The sequence below is a fragment of the Zootoca vivipara genome, chromosome 6 (assembly GCF_965207765.1).
Source record: "Zootoca vivipara chromosome 6, rZooViv2.hap1.1, whole genome shotgun sequence".
Lineage (NCBI taxonomy): Eukaryota > Metazoa > Chordata > Lepidosauria > Squamata > Lacertidae > Zootoca > Zootoca vivipara.
The window spans coordinates 64,077,434-64,096,746 of NC_142589.1; the positions used below are offsets into that span (position 1 = coordinate 64,077,434).

General features: G+C 44.1%; 1 protein-coding gene across 2 annotated transcripts; it reads right to left on the minus strand.

Annotated features, from left to right (window-relative positions):
• Positions 1-726: 726 nt before the first annotated feature.
• On the minus strand, positions 727-11,655 carry TRNAU1AP (tRNA selenocysteine 1 associated protein 1). 2 transcript variants are annotated; one of them, XM_035120304.3, is made up of 9 exons: positions 11,362-11,655; positions 8,611-8,708; positions 7,716-7,815; positions 7,166-7,218; positions 5,737-5,868; positions 4,262-4,381; positions 3,426-3,588; positions 2,865-2,898; positions 727-1,249 (listed from the first exon to the last, which is right to left on the minus strand). In XM_035120304.3, exons 1-9 carry the CDS (start codon positions 11,386-11,388, stop codon positions 1,116-1,118), a joined length of 861 nt encoding a protein of 286 aa, XP_034976195.1. In that variant the 5' UTR covers positions 11,389-11,655; the 3' UTR covers positions 727-1,115. The 2 variants fall into 2 exon arrangements, with proteins under 2 accessions (XP_034976195.1, XP_088528543.1); XM_088672417.1 differs by having other exon boundaries at positions 727-1,267; positions 11,362-11,599.
• Positions 11,656-19,313: the final 7,658 nt, after the last annotated feature.

Here is a 19,313-nt window from a genome sequence, read left to right on the forward strand (position 1 = left end):
CCACAACTTGGGTCACTGAATTCCATAAATTAAAGCAGGGATGTGGAACTTAAGGTGTTCTGGAAGTTGTTGGACTTCAATTCCCATCAACACCAGCAAATAGTCCAACAGCATCTGGGGGGCCACAAGGTCCCATATCACTGAAGCATGGAGCTTTCTTTGTCTGTTCTGTTACCTACTACCAATCAATACATATATTGGTATTTGCCCTTGGCATTTCTAGTATCTTATCACGGGGAGCAGAGTAAACTGCAGGCGACTGGCCCACCTAGCTCAATACTGTCTACACTGGGGATAGGGAACCTGTGGCCCTCCAGATGTTGCCGGACTGGAGTTCCTAGTCAAACAGTGTCTGGAGAGCACCAGGTTAGCAAAGGCTGCTCTAATCTGTACTTTAATAACGTGCAAGACTGGCCAACAATGACTGTACATTCAAGCCTCACTCATCAGCTCAGACACTTCCCAATGCAGCCTGAAGCTAGAACTTCGCGCAAAAGATGGTGTTGCAGGTTAAAACAGGTTGAAACCGATTCTGAAAATAACCAGGTTTGCTAAAATCCGCCAACACCCCTGAATTTATCCTCAGATAGCAAAGTTTCACTGCAGTCACTTTTAGGGGGAATCACTCAGGACAGGAGAAGAATGACCATCTCAGGACATACCTACAATAACCACTGGTGACTCCTGGTCCTGTTTGCACCACAGAGGAGAACACCAGAACCTGCCTCTTGTGTAAAAGATACTTTTTATTGTACATGGAAGTAAAATTTTCCCCACCATACCATCTTGTTTTTAAAAGTTTATAAATTACAACTCCTTGACAAGGATGAACAAGTCTGTCTCAAGACGCCACCCCCCCTCCAAAAAAAAGAAAGAAAGAAAAGGAAAAAAACCTAAGTGTCTTGAGTTCTATTTTCATCATGAATAGATTTGACCACAAATGCTCCTCTGCCGGCTCAGCACATACAGAAACTGCTGCAAGCCCTCTTCTGTATTCTTCTGAGTCAGCGATCTGGAGGAAAAGAGAGGGCAACCCAGCTGCAGGCTTCGTGTGCTTGGCTAGAGTCCAGGGCACGCTGGCATGCTGCTCGGAGACGCCGTGTTTAGCAAGGCAACTACATGGCTTGAATCTCTGAAGAGACACTGTCCAAAGGCTGCCAATGACATTCTATCAAGGCATCGTAGAGTTCTTCGCTCTGTTCCATGAACTGTTTGTTCGCTTCTCCCACATCCATCTGGGGCATTGGATCTGAAAAAGGAAGGAAGCCTAAATAATAATAATAATAATAATAATAATAATAATAATAATAATAATAATATATTTATACCCCGCCCATCTGACTGGGTTTCCCCAGCCACTCTGGGCGGCTCCCAACCGAACATTAAAAACACGATAAAAATCAATCATTAAAAACTTCACTAAACAGGGATGCCTTCAGATGTCTTCTAAAAGTCACATGAGTGAGTCTCAGGTGAAAGCAAGGTGAATTGCTTAAATTAAGATCTGGAAACCAAGTTGGTTCAGAAGATCATAACCCAAAAATATGAATGAATGAGCATTTTTGCTGCATACACAGCCCCTTTGCTCATCGCTCCACATGAGCTATGATTAAGCCAGGAAGTCTCTAATTAACCAGTTTCCAATTTTGTCTGAACAGAAATCTGTGATTACCAGCTCTGGAATAAATCAAACTTCAAACTGTGGTTTTATAATCCTGTTTTGCTTTGCAGCCAGTAACAATAATTTCCTTGATCAGATGACACGGAAGGCCTTGTTCCATTGGCCTGTCAGAATTCGAAAAACTGTCTTTCCCAAACTTCTCAAAACTAGCAAGTCACTTTTAACAATCTATTTTGCACAGCAGAACTTTTAGGTGAACTCATAGCTGCCAAGTATCCCGTTTCCGCCGGGAAAACCCATTTTTTCTTACCATTTCCCGGTGGTCTCCCGTTTAGTGAAAAATCCCGGTATTGTCCCTTAAATCGGCTTCTGCCCGGCGGCCATTTTTCTGGTGCCGCTTTGCCCTTCTATGGGCACCAGAAAATGGCGGCGCCGGAAGTCGCTTCCGCGCATGGCCGGAAGTTGCGTGACGCGACTTCTGGTGGCGATTTGCCCTTCTATGGCCATCAGAAAATGGCGGCGGCGGAAGTCGCTTTTACGTGTTTCCGGTCATGCGTGGAAGCGACTTCCGGCGCTGGCGCCATTTTCTGGTGCCCATAGAAGGGCTAAGCGCCACCGGAAGTTGCGTCACGCAACTTCCGGTCATGCGCGCGCTGCCGATCCCGGATCTTTACGTCCCGAACTTGGCAGGTATGAGGTGAACTGTAGGTAAAGTGATGATGAAGTGTGCATGCACACGAAAGCTCATACCAAAATAAAAACTTAGTTGGTCTTTAAGGTGCTACTGAAGGAATTTTTTTTATTTTGTAGGTAAAGTGGTACATAATCACACCAAAATAGAAACAAAAGATCTTTCTCCTGATGCAGCCTGCAGAAAATTTTGCACAGGGACCCATGCTGTACTGAGAGTACAAAACCCTGCTGTGATGGGTTGGGAGAGGGAAGTTAGACAAAACAAAATGTCAGGGGTGGGGAACCTTTATTCTGCCAAGGGCTGTAATTTATCAGGTGTAATTTGTCAAGGAGGTACATACAGGTGATGGACAGGGCCACCCCTTTTCTCTTTCTGCCACACCTTCCCCCCCCACTTCCTGCCACCCACATGAAATTAGGCCAAGGGCAGCAGTTTGCCTCTCCTGTTTGCATTTCTGCAGCTGTTCTGCTGCTCCAGAACAACTCTTGACTAGAGTGCTTTAGAATCAGATGCTGATTTCTAACAGAGAATTGCAATAGGCAAACTTACCTTCTAATGCATCTTCACCAACCTCTTCATAGTTCTGCAACAGGGAGAATGACAAATGGTTAGGGAACCAGAATATTTTTTTAAGCACGCCTAACATCACAGACCATATTTCCCTGGGAGACTTGCTTAGCACACTTGGTTTGTACAGGTCTTCACCTGCTGAAACAGTTTGTTTTACTGTTTTTGAATTCTGTTTTCAATTTGCTCTAATGTTTTTTGATCTGGCTTGAGCACTCCCTCCTGGCATGTGCCAGGAAGAAATCAGAGCCATCTGCTTCTTCATTTAAACTGTGGCTTGTTATGTCCAAACACAGGCCAAACTGTGATTTAGTTTGGCCTGCTTTGGGCATTAATAAACCATAGTTGCTTCAAACAAGGAATCATATTATTTATTTTGCACATACCTTCCATAATAATAATTCCATAATTCTATGCATGTCACTTGGAAATACGCCCCACTGTGTTGCAATAGGGTTCACTCCCTAGTGGGTATGCAACTGCAGCCTCAAGAATCTCGTTGACGTAAAAATGAGCAAGCTTGCAAATTTGCTCAGCCATTACCTGCATGGTGCTTTGTGTGTAGCCGTACTGTGGATAGCTGTAGCTGTAACTGCCTGTGTTCTGATCATATCCCCAATGTGCATAGTAGTTCTGATACTGTTGGTAGTACTGGTTATAGTTATAGTTGTACATCTGGTTGTACTCGACTGTCTTCAGCCGGTTACTTTGGGAAGAAGGGGGAGGGAATGTCAGGGTATGTAATGTTAAGGTATGTAAAAAGAAGTTTAATCTACAAGAACATCTATTAAAATAGATTTGATTCCAACACCAAAACATACATACATACATACATACATACATACCCATATATTCCGGCGTATAAGACGACCCCCAACTTTTCCAGTTAAAATATAGAGTTTGGGATATACTTGCCGTATTAATAAAACGACCCGGCGTATAAGACGACTCCCGACTTTTGAAAAGATTTTCCTGGGTTAAAAAGTAGTCTTATACGCAGGAATATACTGTACATACATATCCAATATTCTCCAGGGCTATAATAAATGCCCTAGTGGCCATTTGTAACGGTTAAGCCCATTGTCTTTTCTGTACTGCTAACTCTTACAGGCTTTCTCATTCTTAGCCGGCCTCCTCAGCAGCCCAGCTTCCTCTTCATCTCTTGCCAACAGCACCCATTCTCTCCTTAGGCCCTGTTTGTCTCTCATTCTCACCCTCACCCTGCCAGTTCTATCCTATCCTCTGCTCCCTCTTTACTCTATAATTAGGCCTATATCTCCTTTACTCAAACTTATCTTTTTCTCAGCCCACCCCTTAATCTGTTCCATTACATCAGCCTCTCCACTTATCTATCCATATAGTTAAGGCAGCATACTTACGCTTTTGGTATGGCAACACTCAAGCGTATCGGTTTAGAACCAAGGCCGACAGCCCCCTGGCACTCTATCAGTGCTCTTTTCTGTTCCAATTCATCTGAGAATTTCACAAAACCATAGCCTCTGACAAAAGACAAAGGTTCGGTCAGAATCAAGGAGCTGGACCACCCTTTAAAAACGAAGGATTTGCATAGAATTCACCTGCCCGGCTCAGTCCTAAAGAACCGGGGGTGGGGTGGGGGGAGGAAATGGACAGATATCACAAGCAGCTCAGTAGCTTGGGAATTCCCTTAACATTAAGTGGGGTCCCAGGGTGTGGAAAGGAAGAGAGAAAGCTTCTTTAAAGATTCATGGACATGGTAGTTCAGTGAGTGAAACCTGCTGGGTTCAGACGACAAGAAGTTCACTGAGTGGGTGCAACTTTCAGGTCAGCCTGCAGATGCTAGAGCTGCATCCACACCAGGTGTGGAGAACCTTTGGCTCTCCAGATGTTGCTGAACTACAGCTGCCATCATCCTGGGCAGGGCCGTCTTAAGCGCCCCTGGTGCCATGGTGCGCCGGATCCTTCCGGCGCCCTCCCGCCCCGTTTCCCAGCGCGGTGGGCGGGTGGGCGCTGCTGCTGTGCGGCGGGCAGGCACAGCGCGGTTGCCGTGTGCGGCAGGCACAGCGCGGTTGCTGTGTGCGGCAGACCGGCCGGCCGGCCAGCGGGTGGGCGCAGCTTGCGGCGCCCTCCTGGCGGGCCGGCGCCATGGTGCCCTGCGCCACCCAGCCTGGCCATAGGGCCATTTGTGGTTTGCTGGAGCATGGGGAGTTGTAGTTCAGCAACATCTGGAGGGCCAAAGGTTCACCACACCCAATCTACATGTTATTGCTGTTAAATGCTCTTGCATTTGCATAAACTGGGACTGCCCTATGCTTAAGCTGCTGATCCAGGAAAAATATTGAATGTGACTTCATCTAACCTTAAATGCTTTTGACTGAAATAGCTTGTGCATAAGAACTGATACAAACACATTATTGTAACTCTCTCTCAGGCCACTCCAATAAACATGGCATAATCAGAACAGTTTGTAGTGATATACTGAAAACACACACAAAACAGAAGTCTTAACACAGGCATCCCCAAACTTTGGCCCTCCAGATGTTTTGGACTACAATTCCCATCATCCCTGACCACTGGTCCTCTTAGCTAGGGATCATGGGAGTTGTAGGCCAAAACATCTGGAGGGCCACAGTTTGGGGATGCATGTCTTAACACCATCATTTATGAACCAGATAAAACAAAACTTGAGTATTTTTTATATTTACACAAGTTTATTTCCCTTCCCTTCCCCTGTGTTAGTATGTGAGCACTTAATGCAAAATAATCAGAATCCCATTCCTCTTTACTAATTTATGGGCAGTAAAAATCTCTTTGCATTAGATACTTTCCCCATCCCACCTCCATTCAGTACCAAATGCAGAAGGGAAGAGCTTACTTGGAAACTCCCGTCTGGTCCACGACAACTTTGCCGCCCCTACATGACGGGTACACTTTTACAAAGAACTCATATATCATCCCATCGTCTACATCAGGAGACAGATCTCCTACAAATAGTGAATATTCTGGGCTAAAGAGGAAAATAAAAGCAGCTTGAGAATAGTTATAATACAACAACATTAATGATTAATTGGTCATTAAGAAAATGAAGTCATGGGATACTCTAATTTTCTGTAAAACTAATGATGGGCGCAAGCCGGCAAATTAATTTGATGTGACTGACTTAACTGCTTGCCTTCGCTTTCAAATTTTCTTGTCTTTAAGTAACAAGTCATTTAATGCATTTTTAACCTTCTGTTGGAAGCTGCCCAGAGTGGCTGGGGAAACCCAGCCAGATGGGCGGGGTAGAAATAAATAAATAAATAGTCCAGTGGCAAAAAGGATTATAATTCTTAGAGATACATATAAGGAAAACGGTTTTTTACTTATTTTAAGGTTTATATGAAACATTTAATGATTATTTAATGCATTTTTAGCAGGGATACTTTCCAAGCGAATCTTATTTGTTAAGGAATTCTATGCAAGACAGAATTTAGCTTAATATTATGTTTTCACCTGGCTGATTTTTACTATTAATTGCAATTCTTATTTTGACTATGCTGCTTTGATTCCATTGATATGCAAATGTTTGTTTTACATTACTTATTGTAATACTGTATATTAATAAAAAAATGATAAAAAACCAAAGAAAAAGAATTAAGCCCAATGTGTACAATAAGGCCTTGTGCCACACAATATCCCATAATAAGCAGAAACACATCAGTATGTGGTTGTTTCCCACAGGCTCCTGACAAGTGTTGTTTCAAGCACTTCCACCAGTTACTCCCAACCTCAGGAAAGCTTGAATGCTCCTAAGCAGTAAGAGTCCGAACAGCAACAGGGATGCATTGACCACCTTCACTCTCCCATGTGAGCTATGCTGACAATTAATAGCATAAGAAGAGCCTGGATGCTGGTGGGTCAAGCCAGTGGCCCATGTAGCCCACCATCCTGTTCTCACAGTGGCCAACCAGAAGTCTATGGGAAGCCTGCAAGTAGGACTTCAGCACAACACCACTGGTCCAAGCAACTGGCTTTCAGAGGCACATTGCCTCCAACAATGGAGGCTGAATCCCAGTCTATTTGCAGCACTTAATCCAAACTGAATGTTTCATACATACAAGTCATTGTGTGATGCAATCACCGAATGATGAAAATGCAGGTGCAGTCACCCACTTGGGTGTCTGTCAGGCCTTTGCTACAGACGAACTGCAGAGTTAGCAACACATTTCTAGAAACCCTTTACAACAGGAAACTATCATCCTTCAACAATGACAGTGCAGATGCTTTGGCAAATATTTGAGAAGTTTTCATGGTATTTGACTTACCTGTTGTCAGGCTGCTTTCCATATGTGGCATAGTTTAATTTAAATCGCTTTGTCTGAAACAGTTAAAAAAAGAGAGAGAAAGAAATTGAGTACAGGTATGCCCTCCACATTTCAGTTTATAGCTCATTAGGAAAAGACAGACACACACAGACACACACACACACACACACTACTGTGGAAATATTCAACACAACTTCAACATACAGGTTATTAGGCAATTGAGCGTCATCATATGGAAATTTTGGCAGCCTTTCCTACAGCAGACTGAGAATCCCCGACTACCAAATTTAAGGGCTAAGCTTCTAGGAATATATTCATCATCTCCCTTCATGCAGCATTTTAACATCCATTGGTCTACCATGTAAATGCTTTCAAAGTGGGAGGATCAAATCGTTCCTTACTCCATTATAACATCTGCAGTAAGACATAAAGTGGCAGAGAGAGATTTCTGGCTGCTCTCATTACAAGGGCACACTCTTTCTTCCAAGGGTGGACCATTAAAGGACCATCCATTAATGTGCCCAGCAGAGAATTATAGTGATTTACTTACTGGTGTGGCACCAGGAAGAGGTTTCCCGTTGATTTTATGTAAACATTTTTCTGCAGTGGCCAAGTCAGCAAATTCTACAAAGCAATAGCCTGCTGGAATCCTGGAAGAAACAAGAAAGGAAACATTTAATAAGACATGTGTTTCAAACTGACTAGTGAAAAATGCTATGCTTCATTTCTACAAACCTTTCATTTGATGACCAATAGGATAGTGTTTTCATACTGCCATGCTATGTGTGTTGTAACCTCTCCAGAAAAAGTTGGGAAGGCACTTGTGCAAGACTCATTTAAGCACCAAATTAAAACTATTTTATTTACCAAAATTCTTAAAGTCATAATCTGGGATATGCTATTTTAGTATCTTCTCCCATTTCATTTTCCCCCTATGAATTTGTATGATCCTAACTTTGCCTTTTAACGACCAGTCAAATTTTATTTCTGTTTCAATAGGTTGTTGTGGTTATTGTTCTGATTTAAGGTTTTTTTAAATCAATGTTACTGATTATTTGCGACCCATCTCTTTCTCATGCATGAACACACAAGACACACACGGGTGGGAAACGTGTTGGCATACATAGACTGCTAGACTACAACTGTTGTGATCCATGCTACTTGGGGCTGATCTGAGCTAGAATCCAACATCATCTGGAGGGCTACAGGTTCCCCACCTCTGCCCCGAACAGTAGGTCATCCCCCAAAATAAGGCATTCTTGGCTTCATGAATTATGTGACAGCATTTAGCCATAGACAAATAGGAGGTGGGCAGTTCAAAACATCTGTTCAAACAATCTGTATCCCAACCTTAACTCCAGGAACACTGGTTTTGTCTGTATATGCATTGTGAAACACCCCAACATGCATGCCAGGTGAGTAGTACACAAAATACAGATAAATACCCTGTCAACCTATTCCGAATTATTTTTACACTCAGAACTAGCTCTCCCATAGTAGCAAAGGCTCTCGAAATGAAATTCTCATCCATGTACGGCTCCAGCTACAAAGGGAAAAGAAAAAAAAGAGAAAGTAAGGTAATACAGCCATACCGAAAGATCTGTACAAAATTAAGAAACATTTTTAAAAGGTGAATGGCACCTTCTGGCCTGTATGCAACAGAGCCTAAAGAGGTGTGTATGTGTACACCTGTTATCAGAATGACATGTGCTGAAGTGTGAACCAAGTAACTCTATGCAGGGAGCCACAAGATGGCTAAGAACAGGGAAGGTAGTAAACCTGCAGCAGTTTTGCACTCTCAAGAGCACAGCAAACTTGATTATCTGTACGGTTCCTGGTCAATTTGGTCCATATATTACAGCAGGGATGTGGAATGGAGTCCTTCCATACAACGCTGGACCATAGCTGTCAAGTTATCCCTTTTTTTAAAGGGAAATTCCCTTATGCTGAATAGGCTTCCTCGCGAGAAAAGGGAAAACTTGGCAGCTATGCGTTGGATTCCAACTCCCATCAGCCCCAGCCAGCATGGCTGGTGGTCAGGGATGATCCGATCAGTCCAAGAAGGCAACAATCCCCATTTAAAGCCACTGAAGCCTAGGCCATCACATCTTCTGGCAGTGAGTTCAGTGCCATCCTATGCATGTTTACTCAAGTAATGTTTACTGAGTTCAGTGGGAATCACTCCAAAGTTAAGTGTGCAGAGGTTTCTAACCACAATGATGTCAACCACGCAAACTCCAGCTAATCCATGTGCATGTAGATCTAAATTATTCTCAGCTCAACACTACTTCCATGTAAAATCCTCCCTTTAGGTAGTCCCAAATCTAATCAATATCATCAAAATTATTACCCCGTCTTCCACAAAACTCAAGGCCCTTTCTAATTCTCACAACAATCCTGCAAGGCAGTTACTGGCTCAAGATTCCTTAAAGGTTTTGTGGTTGACTTGAATCTGGGTCATCTAGCCTAGTTTGCCACTCTTACCCAGTCATTTTTATCCATTTTAACTGAAAAAATAAAGAAATGTTATGCAGGATCAGACCAATGACCCATCCGATTCAGCATCTTGTTCTCAGTGGCCAACCGAATGCCATAGATATCCCCAAAACAGTACCTGAGTGAAACAGCACTTTCCTGACTTGTGATTCCAAGCAACTGGCATACAGAGGCATATGGCTGAACTTCTGCAAGTGCAAGGCCCGACAACTGATTTTTGCCGCACACACACACAAAAAAATAACCTTGCACACAATTCTTTGTAGCCTATGGATGTTAGGTAATTAGGATGGTTACTTTTTCCTCCCTTGAAAAGCTAACAGAGCTGAAGGAGGAAGTCGAAAAAAGTGATGCTCTTTCTCCCATTCAACTCGATGTGCCTTTCAAGATTAATTCCACCGAATCCTGACTTTAACCCACATCATTTTGAAAATGGACATTTGTGCACACTCTCTTTTCTGTCTTGGGGGGGGGGGGCGGGTTGGGCAGAGGAAAAATTGGGGTTGATCCACAGGAGCAGGAGAAAAATGAGCAGAGGAAGTGGCAGCCATTCAAAAGGCTGCCCCATGTGCCCCAAAAGGTAAGCCTCTGGTGGATGGGTGTGACCTGGCCAGACTTTTTGCTGACTATTATGTCCTTTCTGTTCAACAGGGAGCGCAGCTGCCCTTATTCTCCTAGCCAACAGCAGAGGCCAGAGAGCATCTTTCCTTTTTGAATTGCTAACCCAGAGCAAGACTGCAGATCACTTTAAGGCAACACCAGGGTCGGATTTAGGTTTGATGAGGCCCTAAGCTACTGAAGGTAATGGAGCCCTTTATATGTCCAGCTGTCCTTTGTCAACAACAAATTGCTGTTTTTTTGTGTTGAATATATGCTATATGGTAATTTATGGACCTAATAGGTATCTAAAGCCATTTACATGTGCTGCCATGCAACCAGTCCATGCAGAATGTAGGCATCCTATATTGTATATAGAAATAAGCAAACCAGTGATTTTTAGGGAGCAGGTGGGGCCCATGACTTACATCATAGGAGCCTACACAACACAAAACACTGTTGCTGTATGTAGGTTTTATTTTATTTGTTTTTTACAGTATCTTATATTTTGGAAATGTACATCCAGTTTTTTTTCCTTTAATTTTTTTGGGGCCCCCAAGAGAGTGGGCCCTAAGCTACAGCTTGTTTAACTTACAGTATACATAAATCTGGTACAGTACTGGGAGCACCAGTGTCCTTGTGGCACCTTATAAAGCTTGAGGTGACGACGATGAAAAGAAAACGATTCCCCCACCCCACCCTGCAGCAGAAAGGGTTGCACCCTCCCAAGTGGACCCGCTGAAATTCGCGGGCAGGAGTTAACTCAGGCTTTCACGGGTATACTCTGAGCAGAGCTGAGATGCAACCAAGGAGCCTCGAAACAATTTATTACGGCCTAATCTTCGGCTGGGCTACTACGCATGATCCTCCTCTGTAGGAGCCTGCAGATTCAGGGGAAACGTCCGCGGCGCAAAGAAGGCTCTGCCCGCGAAGAGCATCCAATGGAAGGCAAGGCTGAGGAAACTGCAGCGGAGGGTGCGGAGAAGGGAGGGAAGCGCGCCCTGCGGCACAGACAACGGTGGGCGTCGCCCGCCCTCCCGTCCCCTCCCGCCGCCGCCCACCAAACTTCGCCCCGCCGCAGCCGCGGCCCTTGGCTCACTCACGTCTCCCATCCACAGGCTGGCGGCCATGCTGCCCCCGCCGTCCCTGGGCGCCTGGGCCGGGGCGACGGGGAGGCCCGCCCAGCCCCCGCTCAGCCGCCCCGCCGCCGCTTCTTCTTCCTCCTCCTCCTCCTCTTCCTCGCGGTGGTCCCCTCACGCCGCGGCCTGGCTCCCCCTCCCCCGCTCGCTTCCTCCAGCGCCACGGGCTTCCCCCGCCGCCTCCTGCTAGAGCGGCCCGAGCGAGGCGGAAGAAGGGGCGCGGGTAGGCCTCGGCGTCGCCCACAGCGGCCTCTGCCCGTGGGGAGGAGCTATGGCAAGGCCGTGTCAGGCTTGCGTGTCCGGGAGGAGGAGGAAGGTCATTGGTTCGTGTGTTGGTTCGCGCCGGGGCTCAGCTAGGCTTGCCCTGCTGCGTCAGGAGAAATTCCTGGCCTGTCCTGGTTTTCGGGTGCAAACATGGCGTGGGGGGGGGGATTTTGCCGAATTGGGAAACCCGGATGTGTGGCAACGGGATGGGAAACGGAGCGGAAACCGCCCCGAAATGCTTAGAATCACTGTTTTGGGGTTTAGGTTTCAACAATTTGGGTTCGTCCCCCCCCCCAAAAAAACTTAACAATTATGGTGGGTTAAGCTCAGCAGTTTTGGGGTCTTCTTTTTTAAAAAAGCCATATTTCAAAAAGTAAAGTTCCTGACACCCACTTTGCGGGTGTCAGGAATTTTACTTTTTGAAATATGGCAGCCCTACCGTACTCAGCGCCAGGTTGTTTGAGGACTCCGAATCCGGACGTATGTGGCAATGGGATGATAGTCTTCTTCTTTGGTCATCACTTGTAGCCGAGTAAGATTGTCTTAAATGAACACGGTCTTAACAGTCCATAAGTGACTGTGGAGGCCAATTCTGGAGTCACGTCCTTCCACAGTGGGGATGTAGGTCATAGCTGTCAATTTTCGGATTTGAAAATAAGGGATCAGCAGCCTCACCTGTCCCGGGGACAGTCTCTACAGTATATCGAACAATCCAGGATAGCAGTGGGAAACGGCGCTGGAATAAGGGAATTTCCCGCAAAAAAAGGGGGACGGTTGACAGTTACGATGTAGGTTTCTGGGTGGGAGTTGATCGTGGTGTGGATTTGCCAAGCGTGCCTTCCTCTTAGCACATTTCTTCCTTTTGTCCTGAGTTCGAGAGTCTTCAAAGCCCGTGACACCTTTGGTAAAGGCTCTTCTCCAACTGGAGCGCTCGCAGGCCAGTGTTTCCTAATTGTCAGTGTTTATACTGTACTACATTTTTAAAGATTTGCCTTGAGAGAGTCTTTAAACATCTTTTGTTGACCACCAGCATTACGCTTTCCATTTTTAAGTTTGGAATAGAGTACTGTAATTGCTTTGGAAGACGATAACCAGGCATCCGAACAACATGATCAGTCCAATGAAGTTGATGTTCAAGAATCATTGTGTTGGACTTACTGAAGTGTTACAGTGCAGGTATGAAGCCTAAGATCCTACAGATTTTGTTGGACTTCAGCTCCCAGCAGCCCCAACTGGCATGAGCATCAGTGAGGAATTATGGGAGCTGGAGTCGAGAACGTTTAAAGGGTGAAAAGCACCAAGATACATGTGATTAAAAGAAGATGGTGATTTAGGCTTTGTTGCACACCATACATTTAAAAGCACATGGAATCCTGGGAACTGTAATTTTCCCCTCACATAGCTATAGTTCCCAGCACCCTTAAACTACAGTTTACAGGTTTATTTTTTTTAGGTGGGGGCAGGAAGCCATGTGCTTCAAATCAATGGATGTATGCAGCCAAAGATTGTATTGCAATGAAAGGCGATAGCAAAATGATAATCATTTATTGATTTGTCACCCCACCACCTTGTATCAACTCTGGGCGTAATATTGTAAATGGGTAGATGGTACAGTGGTAGGCTACCTTGGTTCTCAAACTTAATCCGTTCCAGGAGTCCATTCGACTCCTGAAACAGTTTGAAAACCAAGGCACGACTTCTGATTGGTTGCAGGAGCTTCCTGCAGTCAAGCGGAAGCCATTTTTTCCCGGGTTTGCGGCGTTCGGGAGCCAAAACGTACGAATACCAAGGCGTTCGAGAACCAAGGTACAACTGTATATTGGAAATGATGGTATATTGGAAATGAGATGTTTGCACCAGTTTTTCTGTTCGTTTGTTTCCGTTTTAATTTGTTACATCTCCCCCAGAAAGTGTTATATCCAGATTAAATGAGAGGAAATATAGACTGGCATTTTTGATGTCAATGACGTGTGGATGCTATGCTGTATCAGTCTCATTAGATCAGGAATTAATTGGCTCCATCTATATCTATTTATATAATTGCAAGGCTTTACAAGGGTGGAGTCAGAAGCTTGGAACAGCTACCGACACCCAAGAAAGAAAAAGGGATGCAGTGAGAATCTGTTTCCCATTATAGTGTGTGATGAAATGCCTTAAACGTTTATCAACTCTCTCCCCCGCACATCCCACTTTAAGACAAGGATCATATAATTTGATGGGCCACATAATCTTAAGAATTCCCTCCCCCCAACAGTGCTTATAAATGATCCGAGACCTGGCACGTTTTTTGTTCCTTTCACTCGTTACACAAGCAGCTCCACTTTTAAGGTTACTTGGAAGAGCAGTGGTGAAACTTCATCATCTGCCTGTTTTATTACTCGTCCCCCATTTGAAACAGCAGTGTCTTCAGATGGTCGTCTCCAGTAGAAGCTGCAGGGAGGAGAGCTGACTCCAATCTTGTGGTCTCTACTCTTGTTTGTTTTGTTTTAAACTAGAACTGAGCCAAACACAAGTTACTGATAGGAGTGGGAATCATTTGCAAAATGTGTTTTATTATTACATGTGTATCCCATCTTTCCTCGTAATGTGGACTTGGAAAACGTTTGGGAAAGAGCAGCCAGGATGCTCAAGGGAAAACTCCTCTATGAGGAAAGGCATTTGGGGCTTTTTAGTTTAGAGAACAGATGGATAAGAGGTGACATGATAGAAATTTGTAAAATTGTGCATGGCATGGAGAAAGAAACTATATTATGCTGAAGAAAGAGAAAATGCCATTAAATAATACAAGAGAAAATTTCAGGGGTCATGACAAGAAGAATTTCCCAGCTGGCATGACATCTTGTCAGTTTATGTTTTTTACAAGCATCCCGTGGAAGAGAATCAATCGCAGCCTTTTTAAAGTTTTGATTGAAAACAGGTGGTGGGACTTTTGCCGGGGTGTTGGGTATTTTTGTGCTGTGTACATTGTGGCTCTTGTGGCAATTATCTGCCAAGCTATATTCGAAGTTGATCTTTTTGCTAATTCTGCAGAGAGGTTATATATCCGGAAGGCAGCAGGTATTCTAATTCGCTTCATGGCTAATTTTAAATGTGGTTTTCGATTATTTCCTTGCTCTTGAGTTCTATCTCCAACTGAAAATAATAATAATACTGGGCTAGATCCAGACTGTGTTAGAAATGAATGTGGCTTAGCTCCATCACAAGCCTTTCACGTTGATTTCAACGGGCTTCAAGTGCAACCAAATTAGGCTGCAATCCTAATCATATTTACCTGGGGGTAAGCCCCATTGAAGCCATTGGGGCTTCCTTCTGAGTAAATGAGCTTCTGCTGTTGAGATAGGTCCAGTGCATTATGCTTTAAAATGCATTATTCATGCAACCTTCAGGCCAGTACCAAGTACCAGGTGATCCACCCTCCTTATAAGTCACTTTCTGGACCTACTTTAGATCAATAAGCAGTTTGGAAATAGATGAAATAAATAAATTGGATGCCATGCCATTCTCTAAATAAGTCCACAGTGTATCTTCCATAGGATTCCATCAGTGTCTACAAGATCCAGCATCCAACATGGCTCCGGCTGTTTAAGCAGCTCCAGTTCCAAACAGTTATCTGTCAGTGATGACAACAACAACAACACAACCAAATCTCATTCATTTCCCCCCCCTCCAGCCAATGCCATTAACTCTGCTTACCAAGGAATGTTGTTTGCTTTGAACAACATCCCTCCCTGGGATGGAGGAAATGTGTGTTGACAGGACAGGAAATTCCTGTGAACCACAAGAAACTATATCTCGGCCTGCAGTCACTGCAAAGGTTTCCATCTGGGCAATTTAATATTTCTTAAAGGAAGGAGTGAAATGAATGATCATTTCTCCCCCTTGGATTTAACTGCACCGTTCAGGCCTATAAAGAAAGGGTTATAAAAGCAACCTCGTGTTTCTGGATACAGAACACTTTCTTTTCCAAACAAGCTGCAGAGCCAATAGGAATTTTGCCTTGTAGTTGAAGTTTCTCAGAGCTAGATGTGTGCTGGGGCTTCCTATGAACTTTTTCAAACTTGGAAAGAGCAGCCTCCATTAGGAATGAGTAGGACAGTTAATCTGAGGTCCAGCGAAGCCTGTCTTAGGTCAAGAGGATCCCAAAATGAGTCCACCTCTACACCATACATTTAAAGCACCCTTATACCACTTTTACAGTAGTGGCTTCTCCCAAAGAATCTTGGGAACGTTAGTTTGCTAAGGATGCTGCTAACTGTACCTCTTGAGGGGTCTCCTAACAACTCTCAGCACCCTTAACCAACTACTGTTCCCAAGATTCTTGGCAGGAATTAAAGACCTTAAAAGTGGATTAAGAGTGCTTTAAATGTCTGGTGTGGATGCGACCTAGGTCTTAGCTCAAGCCATAAACATGGCATACTCACTTTGTCAGCAGGTAAAGAGCCAGTAGCTAAGTTGGATGGTTCTCCTGTTTCTGAGATGTTAGCAGAGTGCTTATGGATTGCTTTGTGGAAAATTTGGACAGAATCTCAAGTGCCTAAAATGAATCTCTTGCAGATGAAAACAATAGTAAAGTGCATGGGAAGAAAATAATTGGAGACATTCTTTCCAGCTGATCAGCAAGAAAACTGCTTTTCTTCTCCTTCTTCTTTATAACTGTTTTCATTTTCTGACACACACAAAACCATACTAACAATCTTTTATCTGTGGCCTGAGAGAGATCTGTGTAGCAACTCCCTCCCCGCTGACCAAATGTGACCCAGGACTGGACTTTCTCTGTGCTGACATCTCAGCCCTTTGATACCGTACTTCTTTAACTTCATCATGTCATTCTTGACATGCCTTGGAGAATTCCCTGAACTTGTGATGTGTCACTGGGGTGGAAATAGGTGGGGAGGGCAGAAGAAGCCAAAGAAGGGAAGTGTGGCGGAGGGACCCCAGAAATCACAAGGGAAAATTTGTCGCTGGGAAATGCTGGCTCTGTCTTGCTGTGGCAGTCTGAAGCGTTGTATGCTTCAAGGATAAACATCTTCTGGTCTTTTTAGTAGCTACTTTCCAGCTTTAAGATTCTTTTCCTCCCATATTCTCTTAGCCCTGAGTAACGTCTTCTAAAAGTCGGGTTGTTTAGGAAATCTTAACAGCCCTGCAGCTGCAAAAGAAGATGTGGGTCCCATTAACTATGAAACCCAAAATTATTATGGAGTTCGTTGTTAATTTGTTGCATTCAGAAGCTCCCTGGTTTGATCCCCAGTGTTTCTGTTGGGCTGGGAAAGACCTGTCTGAATTCCTAGAGAGCTGCTGTCAGTCAGTGCAGACAATACTGAGCTAGAGATCTCCTTTGGTCTGACTCAGTATAAGGCAGCTTCCGATAGCCTTATGTTCTTACAAATGTGCTTTGTTTTGAGCAAGGGCCATACAGCTCAGTGGTAAAGCATTGCATGCAGAAGGCCTGATAGATAGGGATGAGACTCCCTGTTTGAAACCCTGGAGAGCTGTTGCCAATCAGAGTCAGTGTAGACAATACTGAGCTAAATGGAGCAGCAAAAGGCACCTTCCTCTATTCCAATCCGTAAGCACACACAGAAAAAAAAATTGAAATCCTGAAATGCAAGAGGTATACCATATGTGACATTTCTATGCAGAGGTCAAATGCATGAGATAAACATGACGAGTCTTTGCATTTGCAGCCATTGTTGGTGACACAGTCTTCCAAGCTAACAGGAGGATCTGAAAGCAATGTAGGATTTTTCAATTGGGCAGAGAGACAACGATCAGGGACACAGTTGATTCTTTTAAGGACATGGCAAATATTGACAAGATTGTCAGTTTTTCCGCCCTGACCTGGGACAGGGCTCTTGTTTCTTTCACAACTGCAATCAAAGCAGAATACGCTAGGTGTAAGTTTCTTGGCATGCAGGTGCCCTGATAGAAAAAGCTTCCACAGTGAGATTCCTGCTTGTAAAGGCTGCAGGAACACTGCCAGTATAAAGATGGTTAACTCTATATATTAGAATATTTTTATTACTAAGGGTTGCCGCCTGCTTTGCATCCTTCAAGGTGAATGTCAGTATTCAGGTAAGCACATCAGAAATTAGGAAGCAACACATCTCAACAAACATAGCCAGCCCTTAGAGTTGCCAAGTGATCAAATAAATACTGTAAACTCTCGTCTCCTATTCATGTGCTGTTTCAGAGGAGTTTTGATATGTATAAAACCGCAAATGAAGCTTTTTGTTTACCCTGAGGCTGGTTAAAGCAATCAGATCTCAGCTTATAATGCTGAGAGATTCACAAGCTGTTTGCTTGTGTACAGATCTCTTTCACAACTCCCTTGCATGTGTTGTACTTAAACCAGGAGGTCTCTAAGTAACCATATCTTTCCATTTTGTCTGAACCAGAAAACTCTTGATCCCAGAAACAAGCTTCAAACCGTGGTTTAATTGTAGCCTTTAGCAAAGGGGCTGTGTGCATGGGCAAAAAACTTTTTCACATCTTGGCTTAATAAAAATGTCAGCTGGTCCAAAATGGAGCAGCTGGATTACTATCTGGGGTTCTGTTCAGAATTTGTATAACCCCTGCTTTAGAACAGATGAACACTGGTTGCTTGTTTGTCTCTGGGTCCCCTTTTGCTGAATTTTTATTGCTCTTTTCCGTTTAGAATTGTTTATAATTGTAGTTGTTTTATTTGTTTTTATAATTGTAATTCTGTTGTTATACCCCACCCAGGGATCTTATGGTGAGGGGCAGGCAAGAAATTTTAAATAAAGAAATAGCTGAGAAAAGATAATCTAAATGCAGTCATTATCTGTTAGCTGCAGCAGAGCAAACTCCTCTTAAAGAAACAGCTACAGAGAGGAGGCCTGTTTCAAAGTCAGCAGCCTGTAGACTGAGTGCCCTTAATATTGATCCGCCAGTAGCAGTAGTAATATGGACAATAATTCAGTTAAATGCAATTTTCCTGGCTCTCTGATTCAACCTTGACAGTGTCCCTCCTGAGGTTCTTCGGTGGGTTTCACAAATCAAGTCTGTTTCAGAGTCTGGGTCAGCTGGGTTGGAAAGAGATACCACTACCAGGGGTGGTCAAAGGCCTGGAAATGATGCCTTATGAGGAACGGCTTAGGGAGCTGGGTATGTTTAGCCTGGAGAAGAGAAGGTTAAGGGGTGATATGATAGCCATGTTCAAATATATAAAAGAATGTCATATAGAGGAGGGTGAAAGGTTGTTTTCTGCTGCTCCAGAGAAGCGGACACGGGGCAATGGATTCAAACTACAAGAAAGAAGCTTCCACCTAAACATTAGGAAGAACTTCCTGACAGTAAGAGCTGTTCGACAGTGGAATTTGCTGCCAAGAAGTGTTGTGGAGTCTCCTTCTTTGGAGGTCTTAAGCAGAGGCTTGACAGCCATATGTCAAGAATGCTTTGATGGTGTTTCCTGCTTGGCAGGGGGTTGGACTGGATGGCCCTTGTGGTCTCTTCCAACTCTATGATTCCTCCTCGCTTGTGTTGGCAATTTTGCCTGGGATTCCCAGTGAGGCCCAACATCTGCTTTGGGGACTGGTGAGTGGGGTATTTTTAGCTGCTGTTTATTTGGACTAAGCATGGTGTTAGACTGAAATATCCCTGCAGCCTTTCTAAAGGCAACAGCCACATCACGA

Excerpts from the sequence above, each read along its gene's own strand:
- TRNAU1AP (XM_088672417.1), bottom strand. The coding sequence starts at position 11,388 with ATGGCCGCCAGCCTGTGGATGGGAGAC. Across the intron at positions 7,219-7,715 it reads CTCTTCCTGGTGCCACACCA|ACAAAGCGATTTAAATTAAA; the intron begins GTAAGTAAATCA and ends TAACTGTTTCAG. Across the intron at positions 4,382-5,736 it reads GACCAGACGGGAGTTTCCAA|AGGCTATGGTTTTGTGAAAT; the intron begins GTAAGCTCTTCC and ends GTCTTTTGTCAG.